This window comes from Panulirus ornatus, chromosome 23, assembly GCF_036320965.1.
Source record: "Panulirus ornatus isolate Po-2019 chromosome 23, ASM3632096v1, whole genome shotgun sequence".
Classification (NCBI taxonomy): Eukaryota; Metazoa; Arthropoda; class Malacostraca; order Decapoda; family Palinuridae; genus Panulirus; species Panulirus ornatus.
The window spans coordinates 15,813,915-15,833,908 of NC_092246.1; the positions used below are offsets into that span (position 1 = coordinate 15,813,915).

At 38.9% G+C, this 19,994-nt stretch overlaps 2 protein-coding genes across 2 annotated transcripts in view; one reads left to right on the plus strand and one right to left on the minus strand.

Annotated features, from left to right (window-relative positions):
* The window catches only part of LOC139756821 (F-box only protein 21-like), a 150,379-nt gene that overhangs the window by 12,541 nt on the left and 117,844 nt on the right, over window positions 1-19,994 (plus strand). The window lies entirely within an intron of this gene.
* Window positions 12,231-19,994, minus strand: part of LOC139756820 (leucine-rich repeat-containing protein 57-like) — a 46,815-nt gene continuing 39,051 nt past the window's right edge. Inside the window, exon 6 of the mRNA XM_071676637.1 lies at window positions 12,231-18,221. Within this exon, the coding sequence (XP_071532738.1) occupies window positions 18,180-18,221 (42 nt within the window). The 3' untranslated portion in view covers window positions 12,231-18,179. The remainder of the gene's footprint in view (window positions 18,222-19,994) is intronic.

Below are 19,994 nucleotides of genomic sequence, written 5' to 3' on the forward strand. Positions count from 1 at the left end.
TGTTTAGAAATTCCATTAGTAAATATTATTACAAAGATTTCTTCAGATTAGAAGCAAACATTTTCTTGTATCTACTGTCATTAAATTTTGGCATCGATTTTGAATGGAAAATTACTTTTATCTTTTTTTCTATGTTGATATCCCATTATGCAGCAGGGTGATGTGCAAAATCCCCAAACACTGCTATTGCTTCATTTCTTTCTTTCATATTTGATTACTGTTTCCTGCATTAGTGAGATAATGCTAGGAACAGAAGAAGAAAGGCCACATCCACTATCTAGCTGTCATCTTTTCTTTTTCTTTCAAACTATTCGCCATTTCCCGCGTTGGCGAGGTAGCGTTAAGAACAGAGGACTGTCATATCTTCATAAATTCCTCCACTGAAGCAAATCCTTGATCAAAGATTTTCCTGTCTTACTGTTAACTCCTACCCTTTCTCTTAAACACACAAATCCACATGCACACAGTGTGTTACCAAACTTCTACTACATGGGGTTACACCGTGAATTATGTTAATTTGTGTTGAGAAACTAAGGGACTTGGACATCACTGAGAGTAAGCATTAGGAAGCAAATTTTGCCGAAAATATCAAAAGAAATTCATTGTTTCATAGATGTGTTAGAAGCAAAAGAGTCTTTATCCAGCCACATGATCCTATAATCATGAAAGACAATGGCTTTTTTTTTCATGTAATTTCCAACAAAAGAGACAATTTTGTGTCCCGAATCCAGTTCCTAAGCTTTTTCTTTTTTTGGGGGGGAGCAATTTTGCAACATGATGGCATAAAAGCTGGAGAGTACTAATAAAACAGCAGGCTCAAATAAGTTTTATCTGAGGACAATAAAAGAGATGAAAAATAAGATAATTGATTGCTTTTCTTCATAAATGCTATGGGTAAAGCTCCAGAGGAGTAGACGTTTGCTATTGAAACACCAATTTTCAAAAAAGGTTATATCACTGCCTGCAAATTATTGTCCAAGTGGCTTGATGTCTGTTGGAAAACTTACGGAAACAATGAATTTGGGACAAAACTGTAAACATAAGACCACCACTTATTAAATGATTCCCAGGATGGCTTTCGACAAAATCACTTGTCTTACAAATTTGATTTTTTTTTATTACATAATCAACATGTATGATGAAAGTAAAGTATTTTATTTCATCTGCTGTAATCTTAAAAAAGTATATTTGATAAAGCTACACATCACAGGTTATGAGCAAAGTTGTCACATTGTATGGAGAGGGATGTACTTTGGTTTGGAAATTGGTCGGCAGTTGTAAACAAAGAATAGTGACTAATTGTCAAGCCTCAGAATGGTTAGATGTAATTACATGTGTTCCACAGGGATCAATCGTGTGACAGGTTCTCTTTCTCATATATATTAATGATAGTAATATGGGTATCATTGTAAGTTTTGAAGTTCACACATGATACTCAAGTTGGAAATAGATTAACTGAAAATAATGTCTGCAGCTTCAAACTGACTGAAATTGATGGACTGGACTTGAAGGCAAATGACTTATGATAACGATAAGTGCACTGATTTACAGATCAGATGAATTGTGTTGAGCTAGAAAAGGTATAATAGGAAAGACTTTGGCGTAATAATCTCTGTTGAGATAAAGTCAATTAAGCACAGTACAAGCAGTAAAAAAAGTGAACAATATTTCTAGATTCATAGGTGGGGCTTTTGCATTTAGTGTATATAATACATTGGTGTGCCCTTTTCTTGAATACTATGGTCAGCTTTGGTCACCATACTTGAAAAAAGAGAGAGCTTCCTGCAACTAAGATTATTTCTGGACTTGGAAACAATTCTGATGATTTAAAAAAAAAAAAAAAAAGGGAAGGTTGAGAGATGATCAAATACAGACATTCAGAATAATCAGGGGCTTCAATGATCATGACCTTAGCAGCTACTTTAGGTTTGAATATTCTGATTATGCTCGTGATAATAGTACAAACTCGTTGGTAGACTTTTACCTCAAATGAGGCCAAGTACTTTTTCTTCAGGTGGATTGTTCACATATGGAATGATTTACCAAATACAGTGGTTGACAGCAGTACCATGTATATATTTAAACAGATATACACTTGATAATTATTTCAGTTTGTCCACAACTAACATTATTTGTGCCTACTTAGTTACATGAAAAATTTGCAGTTTTGTCTTAAATAATATCTGTATGCCTTTCTTCTTTTACCACATTAATCTGTGAGTTTCTGACATTTATTACTGAAAGCAGCCTCAAAAGGACCCAATAGTCTGTTGGTGTTTGGATTACTTTGTATGGAGAGTACAGTCTTATCAAAGCACTTACCCCAATAACACCTGGATGTGGATAGAACGCTGTGGTTTTGGTGTATTACACATGACAGCTAGAGAATGAGTGTGAGTGAATGTGGCCTTTTTTGTCTGTTTCCTGGTTCTTCCTTGCTGACAGGGGGTGGCATCATGCCTGTCATAAAAGTTTATGATGGGCATGATGCCAGACCCGAACACCACCATCCTGTGACACTTGTGCACCACTGGCATCTTAGCTACATCTCTTCCTTATATGTCAACTGACTGTTGTACGTCTTCCTTCTCATTCTTGTATCTCCCCTGATGATGTGATCATTACACAGAAATGCACTTGGGAACATAAAATGTTTCGTTTTCCTGTGGTTTTTTGCATATACCAGATTACATGCACCACTGAGTCCTCTTGCATATATATATATATATGTTTTGTGGTGTGGTGTGGTGTGAGGTGGTTTGATCGAGTGAGTAACGTAAGGGTAAGAGAGATGTGTGGAAATAAAAAGAGCGAGGTTGAGAGAGCAGAAGAGGGTGTTTTGAAGTGGTTTGGGCACATGGAGAGGATGAGTGAGGAAAGATTGACCAAGAGCATATATATGTGTCGGAGGTGGAGGGAGCAAGGAGAAGAGGGAGACCAAATTGGAGGTGGAAAGATGGAGTGAAAAAGATTTTGTGTGATCGGGGCCTGAACATGCAGGAGGGTGAAAGGAGGGCAAGGAATAGAGTGAATTGGAGCGATGTGGTATACCGGGGTTGACGTGCTGTCAGTGGATTGAATCAAGGCATGTGAAGCGTCTGGGGTAAACCATGGAAAACTGTGTAGGTATGTATATTTGCGTGTGTGGACGTATGTATATACATGTGTATGGGGGGGGGTTGGGCCATTTCTTTCGTCTGTTTCCTTGCGCTACCTCGCAAACGCGGGAGACAGCGACAAAGTATAAAAAAAAAAAAAAAAAAAAAAAATGTTTTGGAAGGAGGTAAATAAAGTGCGTAAGACAAGGGAGCAAATGGGAACTTCAGTGAAGGGGGCTAATGGGGAGGTGATAACAAGTAGTGGTGATATGAGAAGGAGATGGAGTGAGTATTTTGAAGGTTTGTTGAATGTGTTTGATGATAGAGTGGCAGATGTGGGGTGTCTTGGTCGAGGTGGTGTGCAAAGTGAGAGGGTTAGGGAAAATGATTTGGTAAATAGAGAAGAGGTAGTAAAAGCTTTACGGAAGATGAAAGCCGGCAAAGCAGCAGGTTTGGATGGCAATGCAGTGGAATTTATTAAAAAAAAAAAGGGGGTGACTGTATTGTTGACTGGTTGGTAAGGTTATTTAATGTATGTATGATTCATGGTGAGGTGCCTGAGGATTGGCGGAATGCTTGCATAGTGCCATTGTACAAAGGCAAAGGGGATAAGAGTGAGTGCGCAAATTACAGAGGTATAAGTTTGTTGAGTATTCCTGGTAAATTATATGGGAGGGTATTGATTGAGAGGGTGAAGGCATGTACAGAGCATCAGATTGGGGAAGAGCAGTGTGGTTTCAAAAGTGGTAGAGGATGTGTGGATCAGGTGTTTGCTTTGAAGAATGTATGCGAGAAATACTTAGAAAAACAAATGGATTTGTATGTAGCATTTATGGATCTGGAGAAGGCATATGACAGAGTTGACAGAGATGCTCTGTGGAAGGTATTAAGAATATATGGTGTGGGAGGCAAGTTGTTAGAAGCAGTGAAAAGTTTTTATCGAGGATGTAAGGCATGTGTACATGTAGGAAGAGAGGAAAGTGATTGGTTCTCGGTGAATGTAGGTTTGCGGCAGGGGTGTGTGATGTCTCCATGGTTGTTTAATTTGTTTATGGATGGGGTTGTTAGGGAGGTGAATGCAAGAGTTTTGAAAAGAGGGGCAAGTATGAAGTCTGTTGTGGATGAGAGAGCTTGGGAAGTGAGTCAGTTGTTGTTCACTGATGATACAGAGCTGGTGGCTGATTCATGTAAGAAACTGCAGAAGCTGGTGACTGAGTTTGGTAAAGTGTGTGTAAGAAGAAAGGTAAGAGTAAGTGTGAATAAGAGCAAGGTTATTAGGTACAGTAGGGTTGAGGGTCAAGTCAATTGGGAGGTAAGTTTGAATGGAGAAAAGCTGGAGGAAGTGAATTGTTTTAGATATCTGGGAGTGGATCTGGCAGCGGATGGAACCATGGAAGCGGAAGTGAATCATAGGGTGAGGGAGGGGGCAAAAATTCTGGGAGCCTTGAAGAATGTATGGAAGTCGAGAACATTATCTCGGAAAGCAAAAATGGGTATGTTTGAAGGAATAGTGGTTCCAACAATGTTGTATGGTTGCGAGGCGTGGGCTATGGATAGAGTTGTGCGCAGGAGGGTGGATGTGCTGGAAATGAGATGCTTGAGGACAATATGTGGTGTGAGGTGGTTTGATCGAGTAAGTAATGTAAGGGTGAGAGAGATGTGTGGAAATAAAAAGAGTGTGGTTGTGAGAGCAGAAGAGGGTGTTTTGAAATGGTTTGGTCACATGGAGAGAATGAGTGGGGAAAGATTGACCAAGAGGATATATGTGTCGGAGGTGGAGGGAACGAGGAGGAGTGGGAGACCAAATTGGAGGTGGAAAGATGGAGTGAAAAAGATTTTGAGTGATCGGGGCCTGAACATGCAGGAGGGTGAAAGGCGTGCAAGGAATAGAGTGAATTGGAACGATGTGGTATACCGGGGTCGACGTGCTGTCAATGGATTGAACCAGGGCATGTGAAGTGTCTGGGGTAAACCATGCAAAGTGTGTGGGGCCTGGATGTGGAAAGGGAGCTGTGGTTTCGGTGCATTATTACATGACAGCTAGAGACTGAGTGTGAATGAATGGGACCTTTGGTGTTTTTCCTAGCGCTACCTCACACACATGAGGGGGGAGGGGGTTCTTATTCCATGTGTGGCGAGGTGGCGATGGGAACAAATAAAGGCAGACAGTATGAATTATGTACATGTGTATATATGTATATGTCTGTGTGTGTATATATATGTGTACATTGAGATGTATAGGTAGGTATATTGTGCGTGTGTGGACATGTATGTATATACATGTGTATGTGGGCGGGTTGGGCCATTCTTTCGTCTGTTTCCTTGCGCTACCTCGCTAACGCGGGAGACAGCGATAAAGCAAAATAAATAAAATAATAAATATATATATATATATTGGTCGAGGTGGTGTGCAGAGTGAGAGGGTTAGGGAAAATGATTTGGTAAACAGAGAAGAAGTAGTAAAAGCTTTGCGGAAGATGAAAGCCAGCAAGGCAGCAGGTTTGGATGGTATTGCAGTGGAATTTATTAAAAAAGGGGGTGACTGTATTGTTGACTGGTTGGTAAGGTTATTTAATGTATGTATGATTCATGGTGAGGTGCCTGAGGATTGGCGGAATGCGTGCATAGTGCCATTGTACAAAGGCAAAGGGGATAAGAGTGAGTGCGCAAATTACAGAGGTATAAGTTTGTTGAGTATTCCTGGTAAATTATATGGGAGGGTATTGATTGAGAGGGTGAAGGCATGTACAGAGCATCAGATTGGGGAAGAGCAGTGTGGTTTCAGAAGTGGTAGAGGATGTGTGGAGCAGGTGTTTGCTTTGAAGAATGTATGTGAGAAATACTTAGAAAAGCAAATGGATTTGTATGTAGCATTTATGGATCTGGAGAAGGCATATGATAGAGTTGATAGAGAAGCTCTGTGGAAGGTATTAAGAATATATGGTGTGGGAGGCAAGTTGTTAGAAGCAGTGAAAAGTTTTTATCGAGGATGTAAGGCATGTGTACGTGTAGGAAGAGAGGAAAGTGATTGGTTCTCAGTGAATGTAGGTTTGCAGCAGGGGTGTGTGATGTCTACATGGTTGTTTAATTTGTTTATGAATGGGGTTGTTAGGGAGGTGAATCCAAGAGTTTTGGAAAGAGGGGCAAGTATGAAGTCTGTTGTGAATGAGAGATCTTGGGAAGTGAGTCAGTATATACATGTGTATAGGGGTGGGTTGGGCCATTTCTTTCGTCTGTTTCCTTGCGCTACCTCGCAAACGCGGGAGACAGCGACAAAGCAAAATATAATATAAATTATATATATATATATATATATATATATATATATATATATATATATATATATATATATATATATATATATATTTATTTTGCTTTGTCGCTGTCTCCCACGTTTGCGAGGTAGCGCAAGGAAACAGATGAAAGAAGTGACCCAACCCATCCCCATACACATGTATATACATACACGTCCACACACGCAAATATACATACCTATACGTCTCAATGTACACATATATATACACACGACACATACATATATACCCATGCACACAATTCGCACTGTCAGCCTTTATACATTCCCATCGCCACCTCGCCACACATGGAATACCATCCCCCTCCCCCCTCATGTGTGCGAGGTAGCGCTAGGAAAAGACAACAAAGGCCCCATTCGTTCACACTCGGTCTCTAGCTGTCATGCAATAATGCCCGAAACCACAGCTCCTTTTCCACATCCAGGCCCCATACAACTTTCCATGGTTTACCCCAGACGCTTCACCTGCCCTGATTCAATCCACTGACAGCATGTCAACCCCGGTATACCACATCGATCCAATTCACTCTATTCCTTGCCCTCCTTTCACCCTCCTGCATGTTCAGGCCCCGATCACACAAAATCCTTTTCACTCCATCTTTCCACCTCCAATTTGGTCTCCCTCTTCTCCTCGTTCCCTCCACCTCCGACACATATATCCTCTTGGTCAATCTTTCCTCACTCATTCTCTCCATGTGCCCAAACCATTTCAAAACACCCTCTTCTGCTCTCTCAACCACGCTCTTTTTATTTCCACACATCTCTCTTACCCTTACGTTACTTACTCGATCAAACCACCTCACACCACACATTGTCCTCAAACATCTCATTTCCAGCACATCCATCCTCCTGCGAACAACTCTATCCATAGCCCACGCCTCGCAACCATACAACATTGTTGGAACCACTATTCCTTCAAACATACCCATTTTTGCTTTCCGGGATAATGTTCTCGACTTCCACACATTTTTCAAGGCTCCCAAAATTTTCGCCCCCTCCCCCACCCTATGATCCACTTCCGCTTCCATGGTTCCATCCGCTGACAGATCCACTCCCAGATATCTAAAACACTTCACTTCCTCCAGTTTTTCTCCATTCAAACTCACCTCCCAATTGACTTGACCCTCAACCCTACTGTACCTAATAACCTTGCTCTTATTCACATTTACTCTTAACTTTCTTCTTCCACACACTTTACCAAACTCCGTCACCAGCTTCTGCAGTTTCTCACATGAATCCGCCACCAGCGCTGTATCATCAGCGAACAACAACTGACTCACTTCCCAAGCTCTCTCATCCCCAACAGACTTCATACTTGCCCCTCTTTCCAAGACTCTTGCATTTACCTCCCTTACAACCCCATCCATAAACAAATTAAACAACCATGGAGACATCACACACCCCTGCCGCAAACCTACATTCACTGAGAACCAATCACTTTCCTCTCTTCCTACACGTACACATGCCTTACATCCTCGATAAAAACCTTTCACTGCTTCTAACAACTTGCCTCCCACACCATATATTCTTAATACCTTCCACAGAGCATCTCTATCAACTCTATCATATGCCTTCTCCAGATCCATAAATGCTACATACAAATCCATTTGCTTTTCTAAGTATTTCTCACATACATTCTTCAAAGCAAACACCTGATCCACACATCCTCTACCACTTCTGAAACCACACTGCTCTTCCCCAATCTGATGCTCTGTACATGCCTTCACCCTCTCAATCAATACCCTCCCATATAATTTACCAGGAATACTCAACAAACTTATACCTCTGTAATTTGAGCACTCACTCTTATCCCCTTTGCCTTTGTACAATGGCACTATGCACGCATTCCGCCAATCCTCAGGCACCTCACCATGAGTCATACATACATTAAATAACCTTACCAACCAGTCAACAACACAGTCACCCCCTTTTTTAATAAATTCCACTGCAATACCATCCAAACCTGCTGCCTTGCCGGCTTTCATCTTCCGCAAAGCTTTTACTACCTCTTCTATGTCTACCAAATCATTTTCCCTAACCCTCTCACTTTGCACACCACCTCGACCCAAACACCCTATATCTGCCACTCTGTCATCAGACACATTCAACAAACCTTCAAAATACTCATTCCATCTCCTTCTCACATCACCACTACTTGTTATCACCTCCCCATTTACGCCCTTCACTGAAGTTCCCATTTGCTCCCTTGTCTTACGCACCCTATTTACCTCCCTCCAGAACATCTTTTTATTCTCCCTAAAATTTACTGATAGTCTCTCACCCCAACTCTCATTTGCCCTTTTTTTCACCTCTCGCACCTTTCTCTTGACCTCCTGTCTCTTTCTTTTATACTTCTCCCACTCAATTGCATTTTTTCCCTGCAAAAATCGTCCAAATGCCTCTCTCTTCTCTTTCACTAATACTCTTACTTCTTCATCCCACCACTCACTACCCTTTCTAAGCAGCCCACCTCCCACTCTTCTCATGCCACAAGCATCTTTTGCGCAATCCATCACTGATTCCCTAAATACATCCCATTCCTCCCCCACTCCCCTTACTTCCATTGTTCTCACCTTTTTCCATTCTGTACACAGTCTCTCCTGATACTTCCTCACACAGGTCTCCTTCCCAAGCTCACTTACTCTCACCACCTTCTTCACCCCAACATTCACTCTTCTTTTCTGAAAACCCATACTAATCTTCACCTTAGCCTCCACAAGATAATGATCAGACATCCCTCCAGTTGCACCTCTCAGCACATTGACATCCAAAAGTCTCTCTTTCGCACGCCTGTCAATTAACACGTAATCCAATAACGCTCTCTGGCCATCTCTCCTACTTACATAAGTATACTTATGTATATCTCGCTTTTTAAACCAGGTATTCCCAATCATCAGTCCTTTTTCAGCACATAAATCTACAAGCTCTTCACCATTTCCATTTACAACACTGAACACCCCATGCATACCAATTATTCCCTCAACTGCCACATTACTCACCTTTGCATTCAAATCACCCATCACTATAACCCGGTCTCGTGCATCAAAACCGCTAACACACTCATTTAGCTGCTCCCAAAACACTTGCCTCTCATGATCTTTCTTCTCATGCCCAGGTGCATATGCACCAATAATCACCCACCTCTCTCCATCAACTTTCAATTTTACCCATATTAATCGAGAATTTACTTTCTTACATTCTATCACATACTCCCACAACTCCTGTTTCAGGAGTATTGCTACTCCTTCCCTTGCTCTTGTCCTCTCACTAACCCCTGACTTCACTCCCCAGACATTTCCAAACCACTCTTCCCCTTTACCCTTGAGCTTCGTTTCACTCAGAGCCAAAACATCCAGGTTCCTTTCCTCAAACATACTACCTATCTCTCCTTTTTTCACATCTTGGTTACATCCACACACATTTAGGCACCCCACTCTGAGCCTTCGAGGAGGATGAGCACTCCCCGCGTGACTCCTTCTTCTGTTTCCCATTTTAGAAAGTTAATACAAGGAGGGGAGGATTTCCGGCCCCCCGCTCCCGTCCCCTCTAGTCGCTTTCTACGACACGCGAGGAATACGTGGGAAGTATTCTTTCACCCCTATCCCCAGGGATAATATACATATATATATACACACACACACACACACACATACACACACATACGCACATACACACACACACACACATACATATATATACATATGAAAAATATATATATATATATTCTTTCTTTTTTCTTTCAAACTATTCGCCATTTCCCGCATTATATATATATATATATATATATATATATATATATATATATATATATATATATATATTCTTTATCCCTGGGGATAGAGGAGAAAGAATACTTCCCACGTATTCCCTGCGTCTCATAGAAGGTGACTAAAAGGGAAGGAAGCGGGGGGCTGGAAATCCTCCCCTCTCGTTTTTTTTTTTTTTTCAATTTTCCAAAAGAAGGAACAGAGAAGGGGGCCAGGTGAGGTTATTCCCTCAAAGCCCCAGTCCTCTGTTCTTAACGCTACCTCGCTGTTGCGGGAAATGGCGAATAGTATGAAAGAAAGAAAGAAAGATATATATTCTTATTACATTATACATAATCACTGTTTCCCACGTCAGCAAGGTAGCACCAGGAAACAGACGAAGAATGGCCCACCCACTCTTATACACACATATATACGTACATAAATGCCCACATACCCACATATACATGCACGTACGTAGACATTACATACACATGTACATATTCATGCTTGCTTTCATCTATTCCTGTCACTACCCTGCCCCACAGGAAAACAGCATTACTATCCCCTGCTTTATATAACATACATACATACATATACAGGTTGTACCTCTCTAATCCGGCGCTCTGCAGTCTGGCAACTCCCATGGTCCAGCACATTTTGAATCTGCCACCAGGATGGTGCTAATAGTAAATAGTGTGCAATGAAAAGCGTAGTGCTGACCTGGAAGCCACAACAAAGTTTGTGGGCATATTACTTCAATTGACAACAGGCTGCATACTTGCCCCTCTCTCCAAAACTTGAGAACTTATGTTTCATTTTCCCTGTGGACTCGTAGGAATATATATGTAGCATTTATGGATCTGGAGAAGGCATATGATAGAGTTGATAGAGATGCTCTGTGGAAGGTATTAAGAATATATGGTGTGGGAGGCAAGTTGTTAGAAGCAGTGAAAAGTTTCTATCGAGGATGTAAGGCATGTGTATGTGTAGGAAGAGAGGAAAGTGGTTAGTTCTCAGTGAATGTTGGTTTGCAGCAGGGGTGCGTGATGTCTCCATGGTTGTTTAATTTGTTTATGGATGGGGTTGTTAGGGAGGTAAATGCAAGAGTTTTGGAAAGGGGCAAGTATGCAGTCTGTTGTGGACGAAAGAGCTTGGAAAGTGAGTCAGTTGTTGTTCGCTGATGATATAGCGTTGGTGGCTGATTCAGGTGAGAAACTACAGAAGCTGGTGACTGAGTTTGGTAAAGTGTGTGAAAGAAGAAAGCTAAGAGTAAATGTGAATAAGAGCAAGATTATTAGGTAGGTTATATCATCGGAATACACTCCCTTCACAGAATTACATACTCCCAAGGAGTCCATCCTTCATTCTGATCTTTGTGAATTTAAATCATCTGGTTTTTACAGTGCTCTGTGAGATTAAAAGAACTTACAGTTAACCAGTTTACAGTTGAATAAGTGCATTGTACATTCCTGGTAATATTTATCCTTATTGCGAAAAAGAAATTCTTGACAAAAAGTAATTCACTCGTGAAAGATTTCTTATAGAATGTAAAGTTTTATAGCTTACATTAATAGCAAATGTGTGACATATAAAATAAACATTCACTTCAAAAGAATCACTCTTCATTAATCTTGCAATCTGCAATTTCTACTAGTTATAGAGTTGTAGATGAAAGGACAGTCAGTTCAGACACTTAGAAAATTTTTGCAGTTGTACAGAAAATAAAAGAAATTAGATTCCACAGGTGTAGAAAACCCCCTCCATGCTGTTGAAAGGATCTCCATAGTATTAGTTTGGTACAGTGCTGTTAGAGGTTCTATAAAATTTATGGAGACAGAGTGGGTGAATGGGTGTCAGTGGGAGGAAGAGGACATCAGATAAGAGAGAGCTGTGGTTCAAAACAGTAATTAGAAAGCCAAAGACAATAGAGATCATTTCTGGAAGAGATATAGATTGTACAACAGTCAGGCAAGTTTTAATAAGTGCAAATAATGAGTATAGTAAAATGAGGCATTTTGGAAAAGGAGTGCAGTAAAAGAGGCATTGTGGAAAAGGCAAAAGAAAATCCAAAGCAGTTTCATAAGTTTATTAGGTGCAGATCGCAAGGAACAAAAAAAAATATGCTTTAAGGTTCTTAAATGGAAGGGTCATAGAAGCAGAATAGAAATATATGTGAGGAGCTAAATCCAGTCTAAAGAGATAGGAAGGAGAAGCGAGTATGGAAAAATGTCAAGTTTCTTTGGTAAGGTATAAGGATACTGAAAGGTCTTTATCTGGATAGCTAAGGCACATGCCCCTGATGAAATCTTCACTTAATAATCTGACAGAGTGCAACGACAAAGTGCAACCACTCAAATTGTTCAAGAAATTAGTGGAAAAGGCATCACTCCAGGAGTAGAGTGAAGATAAGAAAACTGTAAAGGTTGTGTGACCTTTGAAAACTGATTTATAAAAATTTAAAGATGAGTAGGAAGAAAAGGATACATATTTGCAGAGCAAATACTTTTTAGTCAGAGAGAGTATGGGTTGATGGAAGAGAACATCCACAAAAAGTCATTTTCTTTATGATAGTACAAGCACTAGACCAAAGGGATTAGTGCATGGACTATATTTTTGGATAGCCAGAAAATCTATAATATTGTCCCATGTCAACAGTCTCCTTCACTGGAGTGAAATTTATCCAAATGAAAGAACAAAAAATGCATGTTCGAGATGCTTTTTTATAGTGGGTAAGAGTGACCACTAAGGGTTCACAAAGCTTGGTCTTGCTGCTTATGCTATTCCTGGTCTGTGTACAAGACTTGCCTAGAGAATTTAAGTCATAATTGAGTATGTTTGTGCATGATGCTAAATCATGAGAGATGTGTGAATTGTAGAAACTTTCGAGGTGACCTAAACAGGCTGCAGCTGTAATTAGGTGTACTGCTAATGAAGATCAACACAAAGTAATTGTAATACAATAAAAATGGAGCAAAGTGAAAGGAGTCCTAATTATGTCTACCATCCAGCTGGTTAATAAATTACCAAGCCTGTTCCCAAAACATCACTTTTGGAGGGTTTTTAAGGAGGCGCATATATCAACTGTCTTCATCAAAACTGCCTTATAGATATGGAGATGCTCAACAAAGTATCATTTTATATTAACTCCAGTCAGTATTATGCAGTATCAGTTAAGTCATCCAACTTGATGGAAGACATTGATTTGCTGGAAAAGATTCTGAAGAAGTCAACAAAGACTGTAGGAGGAGGCCCATGAAATTAACATGTTTAAAGAAATAAAAAAGAAGGGAGACAAGGTGACACTGAACAAGTTTCTAAAAGGTATGAAGTAAGTGTTAAGCAGCTTTTCATTATTAGAAATACTAGGTTGACAAGAGATCTTTTTGCCAACACTCATGGTCAGGAATTAGTTGTCTCCGTTCTGCAAAATAAATTCCCAGTAAAACATGTCTGTATGCATTTAATCTATACTAGATATTTCAGAACTAAGTTGATGATAATAGACAGATAACAATATATCAACGAAGCAATCATTCTAAGGGAGGTTCTTTCAGATTTTACTCTTTTGTATTCCAGCACTTTTGTTAAATCTCTCAGCTGTTCCCTTCTATCTCATCAGTGCCATTAGCTCAACCTCACTAAGTGTTGTCACTTTAGTGTTCTATCTTTATGCTTACACATACAAACCATCATCACATCCTTAAGAAGTTGTGAAAAAATCACTAAGTACCTGCATTTTTTCTGATGTTGACATGATACTGTATCATTCACTTGGTCTTCTGGCACTGTAGTGTATAATTTACTCTGTACAAGGTGCCAGACACTGATCAATACACTGCCTTGTTCACTTTGTCAAGAGCTTGGCCATTTGTAAAGCATACAAATATCTACAATTAAAACATATTCTAAACATTCTTTTTTCATACATATTTGCCATTTCCCGCATTAGAGGTAGCATTAAGAACAGAGGACTGAGCCTTGGAGGGGATATCCTCACTTGGCTCCCTTCTCTGTTTCTTCTTTTGGAAAATTAAAAAAATATCTCTGTCACCTTCTAAGTTATGACTACCAACATTTGCCAGATTAATTTTCATTTTAGTTTGGCTAATCACATGTGAAACAGCCATCAGTCGTTTGCTTTACATGAAAAATAGCTGATTTTTTGTTAATTATATGTATGCTGGCTCAACAAGTATACTTTTTCTATTTGTCTAAATCTATAAACATTAACCTTCTTCCCCTTCGCATGGGGTTGATTAAATACATATGGACAAGTACCTTCTCTGAGAATTAATTTTGCTGATCTGAACCCCTACTGGCAGATGTCAAGGATGCCTAATACTCCTGGGTAGCCTTGCTACTCTGTTACCCATTGCTTTCATGGTCAGTAAACTGTGTTTGTCCAGTGTCTTGTTCAATGTAAGGAGGGAAAAAAAACAAGGGGGAGTTTAGAGAGAAACAAAGAAACATGTAAGCTACCTTTCAACAAGTGAATCATCATTCAAAAACATGAAAAAAAAGCTATCGTTATAGCAGCCACAACTGTCAACTAAAACCATGCAATAAATATGGCAACTTGTGAATTAATAACTTGCACAGCTTTTAAGGTTATCCACACACTGACCTGAGAACAAGAGTCAGTAACTGGTCTCATGTCTTATTCTGCAGATAATCTACCAATCTTTTTAATTCATAGTGGAAATTAAAATGCATCCTGCAGTAAAAAAATGCACACTGTATGTGCACAAAGTGAATAGGTCCTCATTGATTCTTATGGAATCTTTATCAAACTACAGTACATTTTTCCATTTATTCTCTAGAGGGATAGCCTTAGCATATTCACCATATAGTCCACATCCCATGAATTTCTGACACTGGTATCTTCATAATATTTTCACTTACAAATCTAATCTGAACAAATTCTGTCTCAACCTGGGCCTTTCTTTCACTGAACAACATATTTACATCCTCTTCAATGACAGTTATAAGTCCTGTGTTCTGAAAGGTGACACACAAATCTCCTACTAAGATGCTTGTCTTTCTTTGTCTATGTTTCATGTCATTTTCATTTATAGTTTTAAAGAAAGTGTATTTTCCACCTTCATTTTATCAAAATGTGTGTACTTGATCGATATGGTAGCCAAAACTGCACAGACAAAGTTGCTTAAACATTCAAGCATTGCCTATGGGTCTCTGATATTTAAGATCATGGAATCTTCAATACAGAGTAATGTTTGGAGATTTTTAAACAGTATTTTCCCAGGATTGAGGAAACAGGATGATTAACCATCATTAGGATGTATCTTTTACCAGATTTGAGATATTGAAATTTATTTCCCATATATCACAAACCTTTATTTTTCATTTTTCTGTGCAAAAGACAATGACTCTAATTTGTTCTGAAGTCAAAAGTCTGTTTACCATATAGGATGAGTAAACAGTCAGAAAAACATCAAACTATTAAGAATAGTAGTCATTTACTGGAGTATATTATACAAGATACAGGTGTCATTGTAGCTAACACAAATGTATGTCAGCGATTTGTTGGTCTCAAGAAAACGAATTCCTCATAAAATGCTGCAAGTCTAGTAGGGAAGTGGAAATATCGATAGAATAGGAGATAGAACATATATATTATAGTAAGTGAAGCCAATATGATCAATGAAGAGATGGAAAAGAGTATAAATGCATGAAATAAATGGAAAAGTGATAGGACAATTCAAGAGTTGTTTTAGAGCAGAATGAGAATGTGTGTACTAGAAGCGTGGCAAACAAATATGAAAGAATGAGATGAGCTATAACTGAGCACTTGGGTGGAGATTTACACAGGAAACCCTGCTGCATAATAAGAGACATCAAAACCTATTTACAGAGAGAGGACTAAACAAGAACTTTCTATAGGCATCACTGAGTCTTATTAAAAGACAACCTAACTGAGAGGCTAAAAAAGGCATACAAATGAAGGCCAAAATATATCCACAATAAAACTTGTGTAAATATGATATTTTCTTTATCCTTGGACTTATCAAGACAAAATTACACATGACAGCTTGAGACTGACTGTGAACGAATGTGACCTTTTTCTCTCTTTTTCCTTGCACTACCTCGGTGAAGCAGGGGGTAACGATGCTGTTTCCTGTGGGCTTGGGGTAGCGCCAGGAATGGATGAAGGCAATCATATATGAATATGTACATGTGTATATGTTGATATGTGTACAGGTATTTATGTATATATATGTGTATATGAGTGGATGGGTCATTCTTTGTCATGTTTCCTAGCGCAACCTCGCTGACGCGAGAAACAGCGATTAAGTATAATAATAAATATATACATATTCTATTATACTTCATCGCTAAAAAAACTATGCTGCCTGATCACTATGTCTTGATCAAACTAATGACATTCATAAACACTGTAATGGATGTAAAAATGCAAAGCCTAATATCTCTGAAAATGAAAATTTTATGAATGTTAGTTACATGTCAGTTTATAGAATATGCTGCGAGGATCACCTAAATATGCAGTCCTTAATTTGGAAGAGAAAACCTGAGAATGAGCATAGGTAATATAAAGACATGGAATCAAGATGGGAAGCTCCTACAAGTCCAATGCAGTCATTTTCCCATTATTTACAGAGTTATTCTTTGAAATTCATACTTTAGAAATCCTTCCAAAAAAGTTATGCACAGCCCAGATTTCCTTTAGTCTTCTCCATGATTCTAATAATAATTAATTCAATGTCAAATGTTACTAACATAATTTAAAAAAGTTTACTTACACAGTTTATTTGAATTTTTTTAAGGATTCTTTTCCATGATTAGATTTTTTCCTTCACTAAGCACACATTCCACTTTATACCGCTAAGGAGACCACTATTAAATCACACATGTACAAAATTTGTTTCAAATATCATAAATGTCTTAATGAGCATAACTTAAGTAAGAAACACCATGCAGCAGAAATTTGTCATTTGTAAGCTGCATAACCTTTTACATAGTAATGTAATACCCAAGGTCTAAACTAAAATTTTCACTGCCTCATTCGTATGGGGAAGTTTCTACCTTAAATGCATCTAAGTCCATGAAAAACAAACTTCTAACTACTCCAGTAAAATATTGCTAGGGATGCACCACTACACAGGCAATGGTTCTTCATGCAACCCTAAAGATCTGTTTTAGATATGTAAAACAAATAGGGATAGAGAAGTAATTTCACCCTAGTATTAACAAAATAGGTTACTCTGACATGTTAAGGCCCTAGACTAAGCCAATTCTCTTCACCTACAAAAATAATATGTTCCAGTAGTGTGAGACAAAATGAGGCTTAAAAGGTGCAGATTTTAAATATTTGAAAAACTAACTGGTAGAAGAATAGATCAATTTCCTTGTCACATTAGAAAACTAATAATCCCAACTTTATATATGCCTTCTAACATCTAGAAACATCCACTGAGTGATAGTTTGGTACTGCTCTGAAGTATTAAGAATTTCACTTCTGGCTTATTTCTTCTACAAGAACAGTAGTGTAAGTTTTCTTATAAAACCAAATTAGTAAGGACTGATGTAAATCTTCATTTTCAATGAGATGGATAAGAATTTTCTTTATTTACAGTGAAGTAAATGATCCTTAAATGTAAAACTTAAAACCATGAGTAATTACAATTAAACAATACTATCACATGTTTCGTAAGCCAGAAAAATTCTACTACTGTATGACCTTTATAGCAACTGAATAGAAAGCAGTACTATAGCAGACAAGAATAGGGAACAAACAGAACAGAATGGGCCAGATATGGTCTTGGACTGGTATTCTGAAAAATTTGCATCAGACAAATTGGTTTGAAGAATACAGTTGCGTTTTCAAAATGCAGACTGACAAAGAACATGGATACTAAAACAGTGGGGGACAATTCTCTCTTCTTTGTGTCTGTTTCCAAACTTTACTCAAGAATTGGTGGCTTCTCGAAAACAGTTGTAAGCTGGCCTTCAAGAAACTGGTGAAAACAAATAAACACTGGCCTAAAACATCTTCTTCTTAACTGCAGTGTACCTCTCCATATACTGAAATGACCAAGAAGATGATCAGATTTGTTACTTTCTGAAAAGTAAAAATATATCTGATGACATATGCCAATTTCTACAATGTAGTGTTATCTTTGTAAACAATTATCTCAACCCTTTCCACTCACCTCAACAGGTTTTTCTCCCCCAACCAATCCCTCTCAAATTACTTCACCAATAGTTTTCCCCCTCTTAAGTTTGTCCTCTCTTCCTATTCAGAATTTTTGGGCAGTCTCTTAAATCTGTTTCATGTCCCCAGTTTCTCTTAACATCTACTCATTACTTAAAACTACATTCTATTTATGACCACATCTAGTTTTGCAGTAAACTTGTGCCAACAGGTTGCAACTGCTTATCCATTCTACTGTTCCATTTGTTTATGCAATTTATGAGCATGTCCAACATTCCAGCAATTTGTGTTATACTTGGTAGTTGATTAATTTATCTCCCCCTTAAACTTCTGTTCCCATGATTTCTATCCCTTTGATTCTTGGTCTTTCTCTTTTTATTGAATCCAAAGCTAATATGCAAAATTCCTTTATATTCCTGTTCCATCATGCATCAAAGTTAAGTTTCTTTCTCTATTGTAAATACCTTATTCATACTTTTGTGCATGTGCAAAACAACCCCTCTGCATGGCACAAAATAATTTTGTCCCAGACTGTCTCTATCAGTACTGACATTTGCAACATTATCATTTCCACAATTATCCTGTACTGCTTACATAAATTCCACTGGAAATCAAGTGTTAACCCTTTCACTGTAATAGCTTTAATATCCAATGTACACTCTGTGAGCAGGAGATTCTCATATATTTTTTCAAAGAATAAGCTCCACAAGTTTTTGACAACTGTGGTAACTAGAACATTATTTTGCTTTGTCGTTGTCTTCCACGCTAGCGAGGTAGCACAAGAAAACAGACGAAAGAATGGCCCAACCCACCCACATACACATGTATATACATACACGTCCACACATGCAAATATACATACCTATACATCTCAATGTACACATATATATACACAGAGACATATACATATATACACATGTACATAATTCATACTGTCTCCCATCACCACCCCGCCACACATGGAATAACAACCCCCTCCCCCTCATGTGTGCAAGGTAGCGCTAGGAAAAGACAACAAAGGCCCCATTCGTTCACACTCAGTCTCTAGCTGTCATGTAATAATGCACCGAAACCACAGCTCCCTTTCCACATCCAGGCCCCACACACTTTGCATGGTTTACCCCAGACGCTTCACATGCCCTGGTTCAATCCATTGACAGCACATCGACCCCGGTATACCACATCGTTCCAATTCACTCTATTCCTTGCCCGCCTTTCACCCTCCTGCATGTTCAGGCCCCAATCACTCAAAATCTTTTTCACTCCATCTTTCCACCTCCAATTTGGTCTCCCACTTCTCCTCATTCCCTCCACCTCTGACACATATATCCTCTTTGTCAATCTTTCCTCACTCATTCTCTCCATGTGACCAAACCATTTCAAAACACCCTCTTCTGCTCTCTCAACCACACTCTTTTTATTTCCACACATCTCTCTTACCCTTGCATTACTTACTCGATCAAACCATCTCACACCACATACTGTCCTCAAACATCTCATTTCCAGCACATCCACCCTCCTGCGCACAACTCTATCCATAGCCCATGCCTCGCAACCATACAACATTGTTGGAACCACTATTCCTTCAAACATACCCATTTTTGCTTTCCAAGATAATATTCTCGACTTCCAAACATTCTTCA